Source organism: Leuciscus leuciscus (genome assembly GCF_965113295.1).
Source record: "Leuciscus leuciscus genome assembly, chromosome: 15".
NCBI classification, from domain to species: Eukaryota; Metazoa; Chordata; class Actinopteri; order Cypriniformes; family Leuciscidae; genus Leuciscus; species Leuciscus leuciscus.
In genome coordinates, this window is record NC_138739.1 from 27,868,400 (window position 1) to 27,892,625 (window position 24,226).

Here is a 24,226-nt window from a genome sequence, read left to right on the forward strand (position 1 = left end):
AGCATATTGGTATCATATGCAATGTTTTAATTAGTTTATACATAAACTCCAAAATAGCCTGCAGGGAACGTTCAAACATATTTGTTTGACGGTTGTGAGCACGTGCGGCAAACACGACTAGAATTTGGCTAAAATAACCTCTAATGATGACATTCTCCGTAGGTTATAAAAATAAACCCCCAAAAGATTATATTGTATTATTATTATTTATGTTGATACATTGTTCAGTATTATATTGAAAGCACTTTTTGTTAAACTTACTATTGTGAGGAAGAAAATACTTCAAGTAGGCTATACAGAATGTCTACCAGTTGTAAAGGTGTGTGAGTTTTATCATTTTAATTATATGCACTAGTGTATGTGTATGTATATTTTTATTAGGCTACTATTTATTTATTTTTGGTACATTTCTTAAGAAGCATAATTTATTTTTAGACTTATTTGTTGGCCAGTTGTGGTCTGTGCAATAAATATTAAAAGTTCTAAACCATCTATTGTTTTATTGTTGCACTATAGTAATGATAATATTTTAATATTTAAGTTAATAGGTGTCTCTCACATTGTCCCACAGCAACATTAAAATAGTGTAGATTAGTGTACAATGTTTTATAATAATAAGATGTTCTATTTAGTGTCAATTTCATTCATTTAACATTTCATATTGGGGGTATCCAAGAAATTTCTTATATTTAAACTTTTTTTTTTTTTTTTTAAGTAACGCAATAGTTACTTTCCCTGGTAATTAGTTACTTTTGTAATGATGTAATTCAGTTACTAACGCAGTTACTTTTTGTGAGAAGTAACTAGTAACTATAACTAATTACTTTTTTTAAGTAACTTGCCCAACACTGCCAATTACTATGCACATAATACTCATTTTTTATAAATTTTGAATGACCTTGCAAGCAATAATAGAATTAAGCATGACATTTTAAGACGTTTGTTACACCGATAAAGCTAAAATATTGTGAACGACAGACTTATATAAGCTGCTTTACTACCTCTTAGTGGTTGACATTGCACTGTTTGTTCAGTATTGCACAATATTGTCAATGATGAAGCATTTGAGATTAAAGTTATTTATCTGTTTGCGTTGCCTCTCAATTCTCTAAATACTGTGGATGCTGGGCACAGAATTGCTTGTGAACACAAAAACTTGACCTCTGACACAAAAAGGGAAGAAAAACCTGATGTCGCTGGTAACCATGACGATGGCTGAATATGGCTCTAGCAAATTGCACATTGCTATTTTGGTTTGTCTTGGGCACAAGCACCCGGTGATGCCTCTCTTTGTGTCTACAGTCTGCAAAAACACTTGAGAAAATGTTTGTTGCTTTGCCAGAATAACATAAGTGACCCTTACATTTCCATAGTAACAGCTATAATGAGGCCTCATGACTGGAAAAAAAAAAAGCTACAGTAATTGTTTGCTGAAATTAGGCTGTTTACTCTGATAGCATCCATTATATGCTTAGCATTTCTGGTTGCATTTGGCATCCAGTAGCATGTTTGAATGCATGAGTTTAAACATTTTAAACAATCCAGAAACAGCTAATTCTTTCTGTAAAAATATATATTTATGATTTGTTATCACAACAATTTTTTCCTTTGTCAAATCAAATTAGATAACAAATGTGGTTCAGATAACATAATATCTTGAGTTTCTGTTGATTAGACCAATCTCCATTGTATTAAAGCTGCATTCTGTAACTTTTTTTTTTCTGTAACAAAATAATTTTTTGTGCAAGTACATAACCAGCCAGTGTTGAAAACTAGGCTTGCCTTAGATCAATTCCAAACAGTAAGCTTGTAATAATATTTTTAATTCCAGTGGTACTGGTGGATTTCCGGATAATTAAACTTATCTATTTGATGGCGGATCCAGAAAGGTTCAAACGACAATCACCAGTGACAACTGGAGATTCACCCGTTGTAAAATGCAAAAGACTTCGGGACTTCAGAGTGGCTACAGGAAAAAAGAGACTGAAACTGGGCCCATGTGAAAACAAGGATAAATATCGGGGCATTAAATGTAGTCACGCAATGCTGATGTTGTTAAAATTAACAATTTGAGAACAAAGTATAATTTGCACGGTTTGACGTGATATAAGCGATCGTTAGATTTAATCAGCGCGATTTACTGCAATGCTTTTTCCCCCTTAGTTGGTCAGAACAAAAGTTACTTGATCAGATACCATTTTCTGGTGAAAATACTTCCGAATCTGTGATTGCGAATGACAGTATCCACACCGGTGCGGTGACTGACAGCTGCACATTCTCCTCAAAACATTGGATTCATCCGCGCTGTGCCGTGCCGAGGCACAACCAATGTAAAGTTGATAATTCCGCGAATAACTGCAATTGCAGATTTCGAACAGAGATGGCGACAAAGAGGAAACAATACAGACTGCAGCTTTAACTCAAATTTTTTATTTCAATGAAATATTTTTAAGGCAACCAGGTTATTTACTTAAGTTAAACCAACAATATATAATTTTTTTACAGTGCACCAATATGTAAGGAGCTGTACTATTTCTTAGAAAAACACACAAAAAAATGCATCTTTTTTTTTGTACATTTATTTCTAAAAAGCTGTTACAAAATTGCCATTATCATGTCATATGTTGTGTTACTCTCTTAACAGGAACATGTATAAAAAGACAATTTAATGCATGTCTTTTCAAATAGTTGCATGACTGTCATTGGATCCTTTTAATCTTCCCTCAACATGAAGAAGTCAAAATTAATTGACCATTAACAACTGAGCACGTCCTCTTGGGCAATCAGAAACTGAATCAGAATCTCATTTCGTACCTGCTGAAAGGATAAAACAAAGTGAAAATTGAACACTCGAACATCATGTCTGACTGAAGTGTTTGCAACACTGATTAGCCTATTTCGGCAGGTAATGAGTCAGTGCATACAAAGGCTCTGCTTTGTTGAATAAGCCTCCAGCAGTGAACAGTGAGTGTTCACTGTTTGTTTAGATGCTTTAAGCTTTGAACACAGATCCTGCTGATTTGTTCCGATCGGAAGCGGCCGCAGGTACAGATCAAGAGCAAGCATGCTGCTTTCCCTCGCCGGTTTGTGTTGAGAGAACTCAAACTGAAGTGGAAAAGAAGGGGCAGAAGGTTAATGGAACTGTTTAGAGCATTTATTCACAGAGTGCTCTTGAATATGATCTTAAACATGACCCAAGGAGGAAAGAAAGTTTTTAAAAACTGGAAAATTTAGATGTCATATCAAAATGCAATTTATTAGGTTATAGGTTTCCCATTATGGATACCGTGGTATCAACGACACTTAGGACACAATGTAAACCCTAATGCTCAAAATAATTTAAGTTACCAGTTAGCATTTACTGAATCAAAGCTAGCCAAATTTCCACTACTAAAAAATTTAAGTTGAGATTACATGATCATTTTAAGTTAAATGTATGAATTAGCTTACTCAAATATTTCAAGTCAAGAGTAATTAAAAAGTATGAGTACAAAATAAAAATCTAGCAGTTCTTCGTACTTACACTTATAATTTCTTAACTTGAATTTTTATTTTTTTTGCCAACTTATTTGGGTTAACAGTGCTAAGGCCTTGAACAACATTCAAATCTACCAAACAGATTTTAGATTTAGGCTTGTTTGTTTTAGAGCTAAAACAAGCCTTAACATGGTTAAAAATGCATCTCGTTTTAAGGGGAAGTTAATGGTTAAGGGTCCAAACTAACAAAAGATCCAAGAACATGTTGCATTTTGATAAATCATTATCTTGTCTCGCATATGTTCCCATCACCAGCATTGATAAGAGTGCAAATTGGAACGCAACTGAACTGTATCAACCCGGGATTTGTCAGGAGTTGGACGCAACAGCCAGAGCAATAAAACTGTTTTATAAAACTCTGAGAGGTGGCCCTTCCTAGCCATGAAGGTTGAGCTCTTCTCTGGAGCACGCGGTGCTTCCCAATTGGAGTGAGACCAGGAGTAAGAGGACTCTGAGCTATCCCCAAAGTCACCAATGTGTGAAAATCCTGTTATACTGAAGATGCGCTAAGCTGCTTAATGAAGGAAGGTTTCTGGATCGTCAACCGTAGACCAACAACAAATGTACACTGGGCATGTGCATCTAGCCCTAGCGGCCCATATGGACTCGAGCAGAAGGAAGTTTTTTTTATTTAGTTTGCGACTCATTTTTTTGGCCTGCTTTGCATCCTGCAGTACTTTAAAAAGCTATTAGCAACTAAGGACTCAGCAACCATCTGCACAAACATCATTATCCTGTTAAATGCGGCTCTTGCAAAGACTTAGCAGACCTTCTGTATTCATCAGTTTACCTACTGAAATGATAAATGGACTTAATAATAGGAATTAACCTTAGCACTGACTCACGATGCTAATGTGGGAACGGTATAAACGCATTTCCCAAATGAGAAGCACGCCGGGGGAGTGCGGAGATAGTTGACTGTCACAATTTTTCTAAATGCTGTAGGTTTACGACGAGGAACGCATTCAGAAAGTAAATCCGTGAGAATCTGGCAATTCACATGCTATTTGCACAGTTAGCTTCAGTCAGCGAAAAAGTTCTTGGATGAGATGCTATTTATTGAGAAAAAAAGGAAAAAAGGCTTACACTTCTTCAAATTCATATCCCTCCCAGAATAGTAACTGGTTCAAAAGATAGCAGCACAGTAAATCAGGAATGTGTTTTTGCAGTTGGAAAAATGCCTAGGTCATCTTAAGAGCAACACTAACTAGATTCCACAGCTTGACGTCTAATGAGGACAGCTTGCCCTTGGAACGCTGGGAGAGTCTAGCACATGCAGATCAGTCGGGCCGAGAGATCTCCCACTACAGATGCCAAATTAAACTAGATTGGAATTTATTCAAACCAGAGTTGCTTATGGAGTCTCAACAGTTAAATGTCGATAAAAAAAAAAAAAAAAGGGACAGTTCACCCAAAAATGTGTATTCTGTCATCTACTCCCCCTCATGTCATTTAAAAAACGCACATGCTGTTGTTTTTTCAACATGGCTTTCTGTGAGATCAGTCTGTTTTTTCTTGGCATACAAAAGGTGACAAATTCTTAGTGTATAACGAATTTAAATTATGTCATAAATTACTCATGCCATTCCCATTAGTTCATCTTTGAAACACAAATTAGGATTTTTTTTTTTTAATGACACCTGAAAGATACAGTACTTGCTTGAGGCGTGAAAATAAACCTCATTGGTTCTTGTGCACCAAGCAACCACATGGGAGCTTCCGTTTTCAATATTTGATGTGCTCTATGTATGTGATCATTATTTATATGTGAATAAATGTTTTTCATAGGAAGTGATCGTGTTTCTTCAGCAGACTTACATTTACATTTATGCATTTGGCAGACGCTTTTATCCAAAGCGACTTACATTGCGTTATCCTATACATTTATACATAGGTATGTGCAATCCCCTGGGATCGAACCCACATCCTTGCGTTGTTAATGCAATGCTCTTACCACTGAGCTACAGGAAAGCTTGCATTTATCTGCTGGATTCATATGGATTTCTTTCACGCTCTCTTTATAATATTTTTTGAAGCATCAGCGTATTTGTGGAATGGACAGAAATTAGGTGTCATTAAAATATATATCTTCATTTGTGGTTTGAAGATGAACAAAAGTCTTATGGGTTTGGAACGAAATGAGGGTGAGTAAGGGATGGCAGAATTTTCATTTTTATGTGAACTATCCCTTTAAATTTCATGCTGTCCCTCACAAAATTATGGTATGACATCAGATGACTTGCAATATGGTGCATTAGTCATATGTACCAAATGTTTGTTTTTGGAGTTATGAACTGTACTTTTAAAGAAAAAAATAACAGCATTTGGGTTTTGAAACAACATGAGGGTTTAACATTTTTTATACTTTCTTCTTGTTCCTCATACAAACTATCAAATGGTCCACATTTTTGTGTTTTTGGAACTATGAACTGTCCTTTTATGGAAAAAAGAAGAAGAAAGTGAGTAAGTACTTACATAATTTACCTTTTTGGTTGAACTGTGCCTTTATGAGCTGTTTTTATGAAAATGTATTTGACCTATTTGAGGTGAAACTTGATCTCAACAGGGTGCTTTTTCATTATGCACAATTTATTTAAAAATTGTATATGTCTGGATGAATAGACCTCTGATATTGCACGTCTAACACCTTGTTTTGTTGCGTTTCTGTGCACTTCTGAGTCTTGATCTCGCCTGATTATTAAACGTGAGAATCATAGCTCCGTACAGGAGCAGATGCAGGAATATTTACAATGTCTCGCGCCTCAGCGTGAGGATGGAACATCAAAGACCTTGAATCTGACATGAAGAGATAAAGCAGAGGTAGTCAGAGATACACTGGTGTGTATGAATTATTCACCAAACACTTCTTGAGAGCCAACGGCTTGATAAGAAGAACTTGCGTCCAGTGATGGAGAGAAAAAAAACATTTGTAGTGGCAAAATAAGATATAGCGATGCTAAAACAAAATATCCTGGCCAAACCAAACAACTTAATTTTTTTTATAAATGTGCATAAATTTATCTGTACTTTTCATTTTTTTTCCAGAGGCCCTTAAGTTTGAATGATTACATAATTAAAGTTTGTTAAAACGGGATAATTCATCTATAAAGGAAATCTTAGCATCATTTACTCACCCTCATGTCGTTCCAAACCTGTATGGCTTTCTTGGTCACTATATGCTTACATTGTATGGAAAAGAGCAGCATGAGCGTTCTTCAAAATTTCTCCCTTTGTGTTCTATGAGGGGAAAGAAATTCATACAGGTTTGGAATGACATTTTTGGGGTGAACTATGAATGAGTAATTTCTTTGCAACAAAAACAACAGCCAAAGATATAAGCAATTAAATAATATTACCGATCCCATCCAATGTTTTTAATTGAACACATGTTTGGTAAAGAATATGATACAATGACAGAACTGGAATTCATAAGAACATCAATAAATATTGAATAACACACATGGACAGCATTCACACAGCCTAACTCGCTCATCCTGCTGAAGAAAATGTTTTAAGAAACAACAGTAACTCAATGTAGAAGACGGTGTTTAATGTTTGATGCAGCAGCAGGAGTGTTTTCTGCCTTGGGTTGGAGAACAGATAGAGAATTAGCCTGTGTGACTAAGGTCCGGGGACTCAAACACATTCAGTTTTCATTTAAAAAAAGTGAAAAATAAATAAATAAATACATACATACATAAAAAATTAAGGAAAACATCAAGAATTGAAAACAAAGTCTGTACATCACAGAGCTGAGGAGTGGTGCCAAAAGGTTGTTTTGCTACTGCTGAAGGAATTAATTTACTGCTTTTAACAGCAGGGAATGCTGGGTCATTAATAACGAATAATAAATATACAGAAAAAAATCATAGGCATGGTTCTTTAGAGGCAAAGTAAACAGTAAAATAAAAAAATTCACAAAAAGGTATAAATGCGACTGGATGATCTCATAATAAGTTCGAAAACCTCACAGTCCAACTGGATATAATATAAAGCCAAAGACCCAACCATATCGAGATAAAATGTGGAATTTACCTGGGCAAAACTCAGTAGAATGATGAATGGTATTTAACACATTGCTATCATTGTTGCCAGGTTGTTTTGGGTGGTTATTTTCTAGTCCAAGTCGAAAGCGCGCACCTTTAAGTCTCTATGATATTATGGCTTGGGTCTCTCCTTCAATGTGAGTTTACGTGATTTTTTTCCGAAAGTCTGACCACTTAGAAAAGTAATAGCACACCTCTCCTCAATATGTCTCATGATCTGAGGTGTAACTCATATACATAGGAGCATGGAAAACTAAAAAAAAGCCTTACAATATCTTAATCTGTATCATAGAGTCTTCTTTAAGGTCCTCTCAGAAAGCGCTAACATCCCAAAGTTGGGTTTAATGATATGACAGCCAGCCGGGATGGAATTTACAGATAGGATTATGTGCCAATAGAGTTTTTTATGAGGTAAAGGGCAGACTATGTAAGCATGGTTTAGGTGAACAGGGAACGCCGGATGTTCGGGTTAAGTATACTAAGCAGCTGCGATTTCCAGAAGAATCCGCACTGCCACCGGCAGATGAACTGGCTTCTTTGTCATGGTAATTCCCTTTCTGACACCATCCAATCAAAGACATTTCCAGCAGACGAAGATAACGCACTAAAAATTCAGATGTGCTACTCTTGCTGCGAAAGTCTAGAAGGGGATGATGGATGTGGCGTGTTACCTGCAGTCCTGATTAAACAGAGGACATCATGCTCCTGTCTCACCTCCACAGCTTCCTCTTTACCTCCAACAATCATGTAAATACGAAAAGGACAAGGTTAAACTCTCGTCACAACGTGCACATTGTACCAAAACAGAGTGAATGGAAAAACACCAGTCGGCTGCAGCGGGAGATAGCAAACAAAGTGTTGGCGGCTATTGTGAGATGCGCAAGAGTATTTTGCATATTTTGCTTGTGAGGAACTCGACAAATCTGTCTGAATGAGTCATGCAAACAAGCCTAAATAAGACTATGTTCCACAAATGTAACTACAAAGGGGAGGTGCAGCTAGCATAACAACCTCTGGGATAGCAATTGCTCTGTGGCAATTAGTCAGAAAACTTGCCACAAGAAAATCCCGCAGCTGCCTCTTACGGTTCTCCAGAATGCCTGCCAAAAGACAGCTGTGAACATTCTTTGTTTAAAGGTTCATTTTTATAATCAAGGCTCGCAATTAAGTTGCCACATTGTTAGCCATCTGCCTTCCTTTGCTAGCCTGAGCTGAGGGCTGTAAAGAGCTATTAGTGTGATATAGAGGTACATTAGCAGCTAATATGGATTATTAGGATACTGGATATCAGAACGAGACTCCAATTTTGACAGACAAATTGCACAACACTGGTACACCTCCTGTTCAATGCAAATCATGCACAGGCATTCAAATGAATCACCAGAAACCCGTTCAGAATATGTCCAGCTCTTTTTTCAAAAGAAAAAAAGTACAGTCAACTTGATTTGTTTAAGTCATTTCAACTTAAATTGCATTAAACTGACTTAAAAAAAATAGTTAAATCTTGTATAACTTAAGCAATTTTCAACTTTTTTATGAGTTAAAGCAATGTTTAAACATATGCTGTTATAACCTATTGATAATATACATTTTTTTTAAAGGGTATTTTGCTTTAGGGATGAGAATTTGTTTTTGCATTGTGACATTATTTTCAGGAAAATTAAGTAAATCTTTCCTCTCAAATTCCCATTAAGGAAATGCAAAATAAAAATAAAACAAAATGAATAAAAAAATCATAAAATACAATTATAACAATACACTGCAAAGAAAAGTTGCTGCCTTAATTTTTTTTAAGTACAACCAACTTGTTTAAGTCATTTCAACTTGAATTACATTAAACTGACTCAAAAAATTAGTTGAAATTGGAAAATTTCTTAACTTATTTTGCTGAGTTATAACAATGTAAAAACATATGTTGTCATAACTTATACATTTTTACAGTGTTGTATTTGTTCTAAAATATATAAAAAAAAAATTTTGGAACAATTTCATTAAATTGGGGTGAAATGTGACCTAGATAGAAATGTACCCACATTCTTCCGCTTTTGGCTAAACTTCAAAATGTTCAAAAACAGCTTTTTCAAATTAAAATCATCCTTTTCTTGAAGTCAATTGCTTCTTTTTTCAAAAAAAGGGGCAATAACCTCAACATTAATTAAGCTTGCTTGGAAAAAAAAGATTAATTGTTCAGATATTCAGACAGACTATTGGCTTTTCACAGTCTCTCAATTTTGGGCTGTTTCATTAAAAAAGGTGGATAAAGGTAGAGAAGGAAAGATGAGGGAGCACTGACGTTGAAAAGAAGTTGGCGGAGAAGTGGGCTACGTTCGCAATCTCATGGGGAAATTGAGAAAGGAACAGCGAGAGATAAGCACGAACCTCGGCATTAGAAAAAATGCTCGGTAAAATAAAGACTCTGCCCTTTTTTAAGGTAAAGAGGATGGTTGAGAGGGCAGAGAAAAAGGCGCAAGCCCTCATTTTTGAGTCAGCTGTCGCAGTACTATTTGAAAAACAGGACACGCACCTGGTAGGACAGAAAAAAAAAAGTGTGCTTTTCAAACCCACCGTGAGCCCAGACCACATCTTTCACTCTGAGGAGAACAGAAGGCCAAATGCTGCATCTCTACTGGCTTTCTTCTGCATGAGCCTTTCCTTTTAAACCGCTTGATCTTCAGTGCTGGAGGTATCCCTGTCTCTGAAATTTACCCATGAGCACTTTTAACATCTAACCTGTATGTGATATCGCACCATCTGGATTCTTTGTTTTCGTTCTTGTCCCACCCGTGGGAATCCATCCTTATTTTATTTCTTCCCCAACTGTGCTACATTGAGAAGCTAATTATGGGTGTAGCGTTCGACCCTCGAGGCTGTTAAAAGTACCTTGTCACTGGCTCAGTTTGATGTGGCGTAGATATAGCCGAGTGCAATTAAGAAGAGTCGAACCTCTCTTTCTGTCGCTCTAATTCTCCCTCTTTTTCTCGCCGACAGGCTCTGACAGGACAATTTCTCCTCTGTGGGGGAAAAAGTAGGAGATCATGACACAGACTATCAATTACAGATAGAGGGACCAGTAGTAGGGAGATTTTACAGTGGCATATTTTATCTAATTCTTGTCAAGTCAATACCTGTGAAAGATAAGAAATCTTCAGTCAAGGGTTGAAATTCTTCTGCGTTAAGGGCTGTTTAAGGACTTAGCGTAATATTTCAACCCCCAAAATGAGAAGTCTGCCATCATTTATTCACCCTCATGTCTTTCCAAACCCGTATTACCTTTTATTTTGTCTGTGAAGCACAAAAGAATTAACTTTGTAGAGAGTACAAGCTGCTCTTTTCCATACAATACACTGTAAAAAAAGATGCTGCCTTACATTTTTAAGTACAGTCAACTTAGATGTTTAAGTCATTTCAACTTAAATCACAGTAAACTGCCTTAAAAAAAGAGTTGAATCTTGTATAACTTATAATTTTTTTGGAAAATCAGTTAAAGTAGTTTAGTATGAGTTTTAATGTAAAAACTTATGTTGTCATAACTTATTGATCATATAATTTTTTCCAGTGTAAAAATTAATGTAGACAGCTCCTAAAATGATGAAAAGCACAGTAAAATGATCATTAAAGTGGTTCATATGACTATATGTATTCTATGTTCTCCTTATCAAGGTATTCAGTAAGTTTGCGTGAGGAAAAGAGAACTTTTCACAGAGAACTCCACAGATATGGGTCTGAAAACTAACAAACAAAGCTACCATTGAGTCAAGATTAAGAATAACGGCTTTTGACTTTAAAAACGTTGTTTCTCGCATAAATCTTCAGAAAACAACGAACAATTACTTTTATGCTGCTTTTTTAATGTTTTTAAACATCACCATTTTCTCATCCCTTCACGCTTCAACGGAGGAAATAAAGTTTTACGGGTTTAGAAGAACATGAGGAGGTTTTTTACTTTTGTGTGAATTTCACAGTTTACACTCTGAAAATCAGGATGAGCACCACTCCTCGCAACCCAAAACACATCAATACTCAGAAATACTGTATAAATTAAGTCAATGTCTTACAAAGAGGAAACCAACGGCAAAACGGTCAAGAAATACTGCATGAGCAAACGGATACCAAGCATTTCCTGGCCGTTTTGATTTGATCCTGCGTTTTGAAAAGAAATACAATATTTACATGTAGTACCAACTTCTCCTGCTCAATTAATGCTTATGTAAAAATACATAAACAGTTACCTAGAGTGTTTTCTACATTGAAGGTACGAAAGAACTTTCCTCATGGTTGATTCACTAAAATGAGATGGTACATTAACGGATAAAGAGACGGAAAAAGTAAAATTGTTATAGTCCTTGTGAGGTCCAGCAGTGCCCCCTCTGATCATAATGGGGGTAAACTGACCCAGGCGAGAAGGGGGAGGGGGGGGGGGAGAGGTGAAAGGCCGTCGAATATCAAAGAGGCGAAAGGCTGGGGGAAAGGAGGGGATTATTTGGTTAGAAATGGCCGTGACCCTCATGTTGACCTCGATGACCTCCTGACCCGTGCCTCTTGTGCTTTCTGCGCTCATGGTGGGACTTGTGGTGGTGGCGTCTGTAGCGGTGAGATCTCCGTGCTGAGAATACAAGTATCAAGTGTGAATGAATTTGACGATTCGGTTCTTTATATTGACTTTTAGCTAATAAAATCTGGACACTCACACTTTGTACAGATGATCTTGGGTCGGTCCCATTTACCGTTGCCACGACACTTGGTAGTGGGAATGTGGCGCTGGAGGAAACCGTCACCGCACTGGTAACGCACCACAGAGTGTATGTCGTAGTGCGAACGCTTCCGACCAATCAGGAAAGCGTTGTCCACGGCGGGCGGATCTCCACATAGGACTGCAAAAAAGACAATAATGTTAGATTACGAAAACATAAATTAATCTTGAATCAACATCATATGAATCAACATACTTTCTTAATATATGTTCCTGGAAATGTTTACAATTATGTCAGATATTATATTATTTCCATGGTACGGTAATAAACGGTGGCTATATTATTTTGTTCAAATAAAATAAAAATAAAGCACTAAAAGCTAAAAAGTGAATTTAGGCAACCGTATGAAAATGTATATTTATTTTATTAATTTCCTAAAGATTACATTTAACAGTATTACTAAATTAGTGTTTTTGCAGCTTAACTTTTAATGATCATTAGATGGAGGCAAAGCTACATTTTTTTTAAATAAATACATACAAAAATTAAATAAACTATTTTATTATAAAATGAGTAAAAATAAAACAAATTAAACATAAATCTAAAACTATAAATATATAATTTTAAACTAACAATTATTTATAACTAAATTATAAATAATTATAATATAAAGTAATTGTAATATAAAAATATAAATTATAATAAAAAAAATTGTGTTTGAGGTATCAATGTACAGTATGAAAATACATTTTATTTTGCGATTTGCTAAAGATTACATTTAACGGTGTTATAAAAGTAGTATTTTTAAAGCTTAACTTTTAATGCTCGTTAGATGGAGGTAAAGCTAAAAATAAAAATAAATACGTCAAAAAATTATAAAAAAAACACTTTTATTATAAAATTAGAATAAAAACAAATTAAACATATTAGTTATAAATAAATAAATTATAAATAATTATATATAATTTAAAAAAGTGATGCATCCATAGTTCCTGGTGCCATTGTGAATGTTTCACTGTGAATCTTATCGCAAATTAAAAAAAAATATATATAATAACAAATAGTACTACTACTATTGGTGGTGGTTGAGGAGATCCCCCTTCTATGTAAAGCGCTTTGAGTGCTGAGAAAAGCGCTATATAAATGTAATGAATTATTATTAAATGTAATGAATTTACTATTACTACTACTACTAATAATAATAAAATGTTTTTTTTATCCCACTTTTAAAGATATAATCAATTCCTGATGGATAAAATCAAGTCCCACCTAACATTTTTTATTGAATACTTTTTTTTTTGTTTAACTGTCACATTCCAGAGGTAAAATGGATTTCAAATGCTGTTCAAGATTTATATCTTGACAAATCAGAAGTGGAATATGAAAAATAAAAAAAGAATTCTGCTGTATTCTGATTCAGCCCTAAAGCACCATAGCCCAGTGACATAAGAATCTACAGCAGTGTCTCGCGGTGACATTTGACTGATTAAACAGGTTTAAAGAGCTTTGTTTCACTGCAGTTCCTTTTACTTTCATTAGGTGGAGCCCTCGGAGTTGAACCTCAGTGTATTGCTTGACTGAAGATGGAAGCTGCTGCAAGTCGGCCTGTTATTTTGTTGCTGTGGGCCAGTAAACACCACAGGGAACCAATCAGGGCGCATGCAACAGTTAGCTTGTGGTTTACAGCCTTCATATTCACACTCCTAACAGCAAAGCTATAACCCCAAGGCTTGCTGCTAATCACCTCAGCATGTTCATTTGGAGGGAAACATCATAAAGCTGACCTGTGATTTGAGTGTTCAATGTTTTCACTCCGGCAGACTTTATGGCCTTGGCACTTTTCATTTTAGTTTTTCCCTTTCACGTAAGATTTTCTTTATCAAATGCTCCAGAGAAAGTCGTGGCATTAACCTCTGTGAATCAAATCAATTCTGGCAAGGAACTGCAGGTTATCTGTAGCTCAGTACGGGCAGGAATCGCCAGCTAATCAGTGACGCTATGAGCTGGAATTGATCTGGGAAGTCAGCGGCTGGTTGTGAGCTTGATGAGTTTTGTTGTATGCCTTTTCAGGTGTGTGTGTGTGTGTGTGTGTGTGTGTGTGGGGGGGGGGGGGTTCTTTGTCTGGAGAGAAAGCAATGTGACCTTCTAGCTTGAGGACAGCAGGCAAATGTCACACTTAAAAAACTCAATCCTGGCTCCACACAAGCCCAACTCCGATTCAGCAATATATCATAAATAAATAATAGACCATAAAATCAATACTCAATTCTGGACACACTGTACACTCAGATACAGCGGACTCAAAAACTATTTGGACAACTAAGCCATGCTTAAAAATGTATGAATGTCATTGAATATTGAATATATTTTCACTGAGAAAACAAAGATATAAAATATTTTAACAAATATTGTGATAGTTTAATCAAACTTGTAGGTAGGGATGGGCGATATGGTAAAAATATCATATCACGATTTTTTTCAGGAAAATCACGATTAACGATTTTATCACGATTCTTTTTTATGTTGGTTTTACTATTTTGTGACTGAGCATTACAGCCAAACTAATGTTTGTCCATATTTTATTTCCATATTTTAAAAACAAAGCCTTAGGTAACAAAATATTAAATAAAAAAGAATGGCAGACGGGGCGAAGATAAAAAATATTTGTCATTATTTTCTTTGTTATTAAATATTAAGATCAAAGATACACATTACACACACAACTTAATATACAAATTAAATAAACAGTGCTTTGTTTTCAGCTACAGGTGTATTTAACAGTAGCATTGAAGAAAGTAATTAAATGAACAAATATGAAAATAAAACAAAACATAGACTTCACTGTATAAATTATAAATTGATACTTATTAAAGCTACTATTAAAGTTATCAATCAAGAGCAGTGAGTGATTTTCTCTTTGCATTTTGTTGTTTTATTAACAATAAAGGGATAGTTCTCCTAAAAATTCAAATTGTCATAATTTACTCTCTCAAGTTGTTTTAAACTCGAATAAGTTTCTTTCTTCTGTTGAAAATAAAAGTTATTTGGAAGAATGTGACTTCCATAGTATATTTTTCTCCTATGGAAGTCAATGGGGACCAGCTACTGTTTGTATAGCCACATTCTTCAAAATATTAATATTAGAAAAATATTAGAAAATATTAGAAGGAAATTAATACAGGCTTGGAACAACATTATAGTGCGTAAATAATGAGATCATTTTTATTTTTGGGTGAACTATCCCTTTAAGGACAAACGGCAGCGTGTTTACTATTACCACTGTGCACTCGACGCGTCTTTTATACACGCATTTGACAAGCAGATTTTCTCTCAATTTTCTCAAGTTTGCTTTCACTTAAGACATCGCCGACTTTGTTTATGTAAATCTTGTGTGTATTTGACAGTATTAGCACAATAAGACTCGAAAGATAACTTAGTCCAGTATCCAGGCGCTGGTAGACAGGCTTTTAGTGCATGTGAGCTTCGCATGTACGCGCTGAGAAACGCACACGTTAGAACAGCGCATCAGCACGCGAATTAAATGACAAGGCATTAAAGCACATGCATATTATGAACTTTTGTGAACTGTAGTGTCCCGTTCCGCTGCGTTAACATTTGATCTGAATATACGTCGCGTTGTTCAGTATGTTGGGACAGAGGCGCCAGAACAGCAACTGAGAATGCGCGATACTACGATATTTCTTCAAAAGCAGATCGTGGAGACATTTTAATCGTCCACGATCAAAAATCGTCATATCGCACACCCCTAAAAACAAATTTCTAAAACATATAATAATTAAAATCAATATATATATATATATATATATATATATATATATATATATATATGTGTTTTTTTTTAACTATCAAAAGGTCGATTAAACTATCAAAATGTAAGGAAAAAAATTATTTTTTAAAATAATTTAAATATGATGGAGGACCAAAACACTGAACTTGGTTAAGGTACTTATCTGACTAAATTAAATTATTTTTAAAAATGCATATAAAAACAAAAAGCTCACAGGATAAACTTAATTGATTCTATCTAGTTTTTGTATGTGTTAATTAATATATACAGTATATGACAGCCTGGCCAAAAATTATGTCCATACAATTTGGCATGTTTCATTGCATTATCACAAATAAAACAATTGACTCCAAACACAACTATGCAATATGCTTAAAAAAAATCTGTAATACATTTTTAATAATATTTGAATATATGGTGAAGATGAACCTTATATATCATCTAATGCAATTGCATCCACACATTAAATAAATAAATGAACATACAAGTAAAGTAATTAATACATTTTAACTAAATTTGCCTTACTTTTAAATTATGTTATATAAATTTGACAGTCATTTGAAGTGATTAACAATCTCACCTTTGTGTTCAACTGCAAGTAAAAGCATTTTTACAGTGGAAAAAGGAAAGTGGTTTATCGCAGCGCTACCATATCGACCAGCCAGAGCAGAATGCCCAAGGATGCATCACACCTCATTCATCCAAATATCAAAACTGGCAGGGAAAGTCAAGGTGATTAAATAACAGAGACATAGATAGGGGTTCTTGGACTGAGTCAGCATCACCCTGAGACTTGTGCTGAACACTTTGGACTCGGGCATCTTTACCTCCAGCAAAATCTGTAGCTCAGCATACAAACTATTACAACAAGAGAGAAGCATACTGGCAGTAGGTCTGTTTAAAGCACATATCTCATGAGCTAATATCATGCATTGCTTCTCTACGCTCTTAAGGGATTCTATTATTGTTTTAAGGCTTCACTGGAGGGATTGCATGATCAATAGCGGTGACACTTTGAATGATAGAATAACTGGGGGAGGGCTGATGGACAACAAAGGACAGCGAGGCAGGTGGTGGGGGTGGCTGAAAATGTTTCCCAGGTGGTCTTGCAAATGACAGCTGGCTGAGCTGTGTGTGCGTGCCAGCCTTATGACTGTTTGCTCAAAATTGAACAAGCACACCATCGATTAAAATCAGTGGATACTGCCCAGAGTAACCCCTGTGCACACCATTACAATAACCATGGTAATGTGTATTTCTGAGAACTTCTTAGCTTTCGTCCAGTTCATTTGCCTTAGGAAGACTAAAAGAGGCACTCTGGGTTCACAAGGGCCAACCGGAGAACAGGTCCATCAGAGGACGCATCTCAGAAAGCCAATAAGACTTGTTTCATTTAAACATGTATATTAAATGCAATATTTATTTGATGATGGATTTCAATTAAATATTATTTAAAGGTGCACTATGTAATTTTTAGCGGCATCTAGTGGTGAGGTTGCGGATTGCAACCAACAGAAGTTACGGTGGCCGACAGGAAAATATGTCGTCGTCTGAGACAGAAGAGAGTAGCCAGTTAAGCAATGAGGTTTCTTTAAGAATTAGGTTTACTTAATCATCATTGTTTCAGTGTTTTATTCGCTGACTTTAGCTAGCTTCTTTCCACAAAGAACAACATAGTGACGAAACGCGTTTGTCCGCTTATATAATAAAAACATAACGGTTCAGTATGTAAGGTCTTTATACACCACTGAAAATATAGTTATGTGTATGATATTGCATTTCTGTCAACAGATCCTCCTAAACATTACACAATGCACCTTTAAGTATATACAGTAGATATTTAAGTTAAACATGTAATTTGACATCTGATTGAAATCCTAATACCCAATTTAGTGTTGTTTTATAAGTTAAGATAAGTTTTTATCAAGTACCAAGTAAGCCTACCACATAAGCTCAAACACATTTTTAATAATGAATTGAGTGTTAAATTATGGAACGGAGGTCAGAATTTCAATCGGAAGTGAGAAACACGTTTTTTTATTGGCTCTCCAGAGCAGGTCCATCATGGTCTGGACCACTTGAGAGGGATTCTCTGATGAACCTGTTCTCCGGTTGGCCCTCGTGAACCAGAGGTGCCTCTTTAAATCTAGCTAGGGCAGACAGACCCAATGGATTCCATACCCTCGGTCTGCTTCGTATGTAAATGACCAGATAAAACAAGTCTAATGAGTCCATAGTGGTGTGGGTGAAGCAGACTGCGTCAGACCTAGACAGCTAAAAGTGGCTGAAGAGAACCAGTCATGTCCGTCATGTCATGATCGAGGCTTTGAACATGCAGCCCTCCTGAGGACCAACAATCACATCTTCAGAACAAAATGAGTGACAGTTATTGCTGAGGTCTTTGTCTGATTGCGAAAGACGTGAGAGGAATTGGCGAAGGTGGAACTGCTGAAAATGAAGCCGTACAAACTGACATAAAAAGAAACAATGGAAGGGAATGTATTTGGAATATGGGGCTTTGTTACAGAAATAATTCCCACAAAAATTATATTTTGAACTATATTTTGAGTCTTCTGAAGATGTGATAAAAGCTTTATGTGAGAACAAATCGTTCTTTTGAGTCGAATCTTTTCAATGAATCGTTGATCCGTTTCTCAAAACCAGTCTGATTGATTTGTTTATAAATCTTATACTGATCAGGTTCTTGAGTTCAACTCACTGATTCTAAGTAATTGCATTGAAAAGCGTAACCAGTTCATTATTCAAAATGAATCCTTTTGTGTTCCACAGAAGAAATAAAGTCAAATGTCTCTGAGTGGCATGACAGAACTATCCCTTTGAAGAAGCAGGATGTATTTAAATCTAAGGAAGGGATAAAAATAAAAGAGGATATGAGGAACATATCATGAAGAACATGAAGATGTGTGAATTAAGTTAACAAAAGGAGGTCAGCAATGGTAGAAACAGTACAGTGAGGTATAAAGCAAGGCGGTACAGTATTTGTCCTCTTTTCCAAAGCCTCCTCTCTCTCTCTGTCTCTCTCTCTCACCTGTGCCTTTCTTGCAGATGTAGGGCAGGTTGTAGTTGCAGGGCACATCGTTCCATTTGCCGTTCTCATGGGCGATCATCACAACGCAGTCCTCTCCGCCCGCAAAGAAATTATCCGGCTGGTTCTCCCTCCAGTTCTCATATTGCTGGAGGAGGAATGGGGATATTTCAGGGCTAAATCCAAATCTCATGGCTTTACTAGGTATTTAGTGTACCGTCTTATATATCTGTTGCATTACAAATGGGTTTTCAGATACATCTAATCGGTCTGATATAATACATTATATAAACTTGTTTGCTACCTAAATGGCTTAAAGAAAGACTTGTGCATCCATTTGCATAATCTATCTGATTATACTGCCTGTATTAACATACTGTGATTAGACTAAGTGATTAATTGTACTATATGTTCTGATACTTGTATTCTGATTCAATTTGTGTGTGTGTGTGTGTATATATATATATATATATATATATATATATATATATATATATATATATATATGTTAGAGATGAAAGCGGATAACCGATATATTGGCCAATAAATCGAAATACAAATTTGTATATAATTTTGGAGAGCCTGATTACAAAAACAAAAGTCTCACCATTAAAAGCCATGTTCTCATTATAATTTTATGCAGCCTATATGACAGACTAGCGCTGCACATGTTGCACTTAACTGTATTTTCCTTTTTAATGTGATTTCAATTATATTTCAAGCAATTCAAAACCATCATGGTGAATAGTGAGCATCTTTCATATATCGGGCAAATTTTCTAATCGGGCCGATAACGATAACATTAAAAATGAACACATATAGGGCAATAACGGTATGGTGGCCGATATATCATGCGTATATATGTGTGTATATATATATATATGCAACATATCCCTAATGTGTATATATATATATATATATATATATATATTAAGTTAAACATCCAATTTAAATATATACATTTAGTCTATTTTAAATATATGAATAAACATATATAGCAAATTTTATTTCTTTAATATATTTTGTGCCAGTCTCACCAGATCCATGTTATCGGTCCACTGGAAGTCATCTTCCACCATCCTGTCATTCAGACCAATCCATGTGTTCTCATGGCTCATTACTGTTTTGAAAGCACAAAACATTTCAAATTATTATTATCATTATTATTATATACATCCTATATTTTAAATAATGGGACAGAGGTCAGGATTTCAATTGGAAGTAAGAAAGTGGAAGTTTTTTTATTGGCTCTCCAGAGCAGGTCCATCATGGTCTGGACCTCTTGAGAGGGATTCTCTGATCAACCTGTTCTCCGGTTGGCCCTCGTGAACCAGAGGTGCCTCTTTAAATCTAGCTAGGACAGACCCTCAATACCCATGGATTCCATACCCTCAGTCTGCTTCATATGTTAATGACCAGATAAAACAAGTCTAATACCAAAAGCATGAAACAATTCAATGTTTGCCTATTAAAAACATATATATCAAAAACATTTACTCTGTGGGACATCCAGCACATATTTTAAACACTCTTTTCACCATATATTTGATGGAAATACTTCATTAATACCATGTATAACCCTCAACCTGGAAGACCACTGAAAAACAGGTTAATACAAGGTGTAAATAGGGTCTTAGTGTCATAAAATTCAGTGGTAATGCTTCCCCTTAAGGTTCTATTCTGCTTTATGTCTCCTACAGGGCCACTGGGAGCCGAGCGATGGTGTTATCACAATCACAATTCAAGCTCAAGCCAGAAGCCATCAGATTGTCCCAAGAAGCATTTGAGAGGATTTTTTTTTTTTTGGTCTGGGTGTAATGGAATTTCAATCATGGTGTTACTGATTAACATCATTACAGGGCCCATTAATCTTCCTAATGGCTGTGCCCCCTTTATTGCAGGGGTGGAGATGTCCATTTTCAAGGCGATTAAACACACTTTTTGGTGAGCGCTGTGGCTGTGTGAGCAGACAGCATGCTGTGAGAGGCCACACCGAGAGTCATTACGCTGGATTTAGGCTCGACCAGGGGCGGTAGACATAATGCAATCTGTGCCGTGCGGGAGGTCAGCAGTCCTGTCTCTTATCTAAGTTATGTGGCTTGCTATTAATGAATCTAGGCTATGCAAAGAGTTTTAGTCAAAGCTAATTGGGTGAAACAAACACAGTTTAGCCAGAGTTATCGGCTGTTTTATAACCAACAGCGTTCCACAAATTACAAAATTAAATAATTGGTTTCCTTTCAAACCATGAGTGTGAATTTTAATTGGCCACACCCCACAGGAAGCAGAATTTAAATGACAGGAAGTGAGGATAAAAACTTTTACTTCACTGAGAGCCCGTCCACTTTTTCAGTTGCCTAGGTTTCGGAAGTATTTTTCCCATAGAGATTTTTAAAAAGTCTTATAATAAGAGTTATAAGACAAACCAGCCCAACCAGCTACGAAGTGAACCACAACACTTTGATTTGAAAAAAGTATTTGAAAATTATGCAAATCACGGTTCAAGGCCGTGTACTTCCCAGAAGGGAAAGAACAACATATTTTCCCAATATATTACAAAATATGCATATATTTAACACTAGAAGTGCCAGAATTCCATAACTACTAGAACTGCCGCGAGCGGTCATTTTGACCGCTAGATTCCAAACTCTATATCTTTAATGATACATACCCAATTGAGAGATTAATGCATTTATTGTATTAGGATATATTTTAAAAACAAAACAACACCAAACTTTACATTTAAACAAGTTTAATTATACATTTATAAATAATATCTGTAGATGTCCTGAACAAAATAACGGAGTAGCCTATGTTTTCATGTTTCCACTGTTCGATCGCGCCCGCCGACACGCACGCACGCACGCACGCACGCACGCACGCACGCACACACACACACCATATTACAGCATTGCAGTCTTGACATTGCAGCCTGTTCATTATAGCCATAATAAAATAGTCAACCTAACATATAAAAATTCCACTGCTCTGTTTATATCTCAGTATAGCCTCGTACAATTCGTACCATTTTGCACGTGTGAAGAGGATGATTTTTTCCGTCGATATTGGAACGTGAGTGAAGTACAAAGCCTATAATAAAGTAGTTTAGTTTAAAATAGTTTACCATCCAAATACATCGCAAATGTTGAAACATTTTGATTCTAATTAGAGAATTACGTGAGCCTAACGCCGCATACTTTCACTTTCGCTTATAAAGTCTTTCATTTTGGCTTGTTTATAGTTATTTTTTCATTCTTGTTCTGTTCTGAATATCATTACATTTAAATTATTTGTTGTTGAATATGTTTTGTGTATTTTTACCACATTTTATTGTTGTGTATATTGGTATAGCCTATAATAATACCGCGAAATTCAGTGCGGTCAATATGACCGTCTATGGCCGAAATAGGTAAATATGTTAATTTGTTTTTTTGCCTTATGTGCAATTTATATGAAAAACATTTTAAATGAAAATACAGACACTTTTAGGAAAAGTCAGGTACCGGCAGGATTTTATTTATTTTTTCAACAAAGTTATTGCAGATATAAAATTCAAAACGGTCAAAATGACCGCCATGGCACTTCTAGTGTTAAGTGCTTTGAGAATAGGGAGCCTCTATCACATCAATCGCAGTGCTTCATCAAAGAGGGCAATTTTTTGCGCAATTTGCTTGTTACGATTCTTTGCAGAATCATGAGTAATTGTTTTTTTACCTCTGAAATCTGGTGTTAAGCATGATTGTTTAAAAAAAATAAGTTGAAATAATGCGGGCTGGCGGCTTCAACAAAAGCATAAACCAGAGGTGGGACCAAGTCATTGTTTTGCAAGTCACAAGTAAGTCTCGAGTCTTTGCATTCAAGTCCCAAGTCAAGTCCCGAGTCAAGACAGGTAAGTCCAAGTCAAGATGCAAGTCCTCGAGTTTAAGATTCAAGTCTTAAACAAGTCATTTGTGCTTTTTGCACAAATTAGTGTCTCAGTGTTAATTACTATATGAAATGTATAAAATGTATACTAAATGTATACTAATTTATATCAGGAAGGCTTTTAAAATATGTTCATGACTTAGCAGTTCAATTTCATATTTATTGCGATACAATTTTCACTAAGGGCACCCATCTACAGTATCTCAGTTCAATTTAGGGATTGTTCTTATGTGTGACAAAATAAGGAAAAGGCAGTTAAAAAAAACAACAACGCGATTTTCAAACTTAGTGGACGTTGATTGGTTGGTTGTCTGATTGGTTGAATGTGAAGAGTGGCAATGCAGATTCAAAAATAAAAGTAACTCTTCATTGGGAAAATTAATCGTGATTTGCTACACATTAAGTTTAAAATATTGAGTCCCTGGTTAAATTATTTAAAAATATATAATTTTTTTTCAATTATTTTGTTAACGGGACAGTAATTGTAGAACATTGCTATTTCCATGGCGACGTATCAAGCGTCACGTGACACTTTTTGGGGCATTTACAAAACGTAAATCTATCCATTTCTCCCGAAAGACATGAAAGTGAGTGGCTGGTGAACAGGGAGAATACTTTATAGTTACCTATAGGCTAAAATGTGCGTTTGTTGTAAAAAACAAAACAAAAACTTATTATTTCCGCCTACTTAGACATCGGTGTGTTTTTTTCCCCCTCAACTTATAAATGGTTCGCTAGTACTTGTGTATTTAAATGCCTGAAAAAGAAAAGAAAAAAAACATTATTTGGTTGAAAACTGTCTGAACGTGTGATAAATGACAACTGATGCGCTGCTGAACGCACTCTATCAAGCGCTCTCTGGCTCAGTGCCAAACGTGCGAAAGCAGCGCTAATCAGCGCTGTGATCATGCATCAATGATAGAGTGCTATACTACAGTGATTATTACAACTCTGATCTGTGGTTTTAGAAGGTAGGTCAAGTCTTTCCAAGTCACAGGGCTCAAGTCCGAGTCAAGTCGCGAGTCATTGTTGTCAAAGTCAAAGTCTAGGTCGAGTCGCAAGTCATCTTTGATTATGTCAAGTCGAGTCGCAAGTCATCAAATTTGGGACTCGAGTCCAAGTCAAGTCCAAGTCATGTGACTCGAGTCCACAACCCTGGCATAAACCATCAATT

The 24,226-nt window shown here is 35.7% G+C and overlaps 1 protein-coding gene across 4 annotated transcripts in view; it reads right to left on the minus strand.

Annotated features, from left to right (window-relative positions):
* Positions 1 to 6,770: 6,770 nt before the first annotated feature.
* ncanb (neurocan b) overlaps positions 6,771 to 24,226 on the minus strand; it is a 133,086-nt gene continuing 115,630 nt past the window's right edge. For 3 of the 4 annotated variants that reach the window (XM_082138812.1, XM_082138811.1, XM_082138810.1), the window contains exons 12-15: positions 20,166 to 20,248; positions 19,132 to 19,276; positions 12,272 to 12,454; positions 6,771 to 12,186 (exon numbers count right to left, since the gene is read on the minus strand). In XM_082138812.1, coding sequence (XP_081994938.1) covers positions 12,068 to 12,186; positions 12,272 to 12,454; positions 19,132 to 19,276; positions 20,166 to 20,248 — 530 coding nt within the window. In that variant the 3' untranslated portion in view covers positions 6,771 to 12,067. The remainder of the gene's footprint in view (positions 12,187 to 12,271; positions 12,455 to 19,131; positions 19,277 to 20,165; positions 20,249 to 24,226) is intronic. The other variant, XR_014197885.1, reaches the window with a different exon arrangement.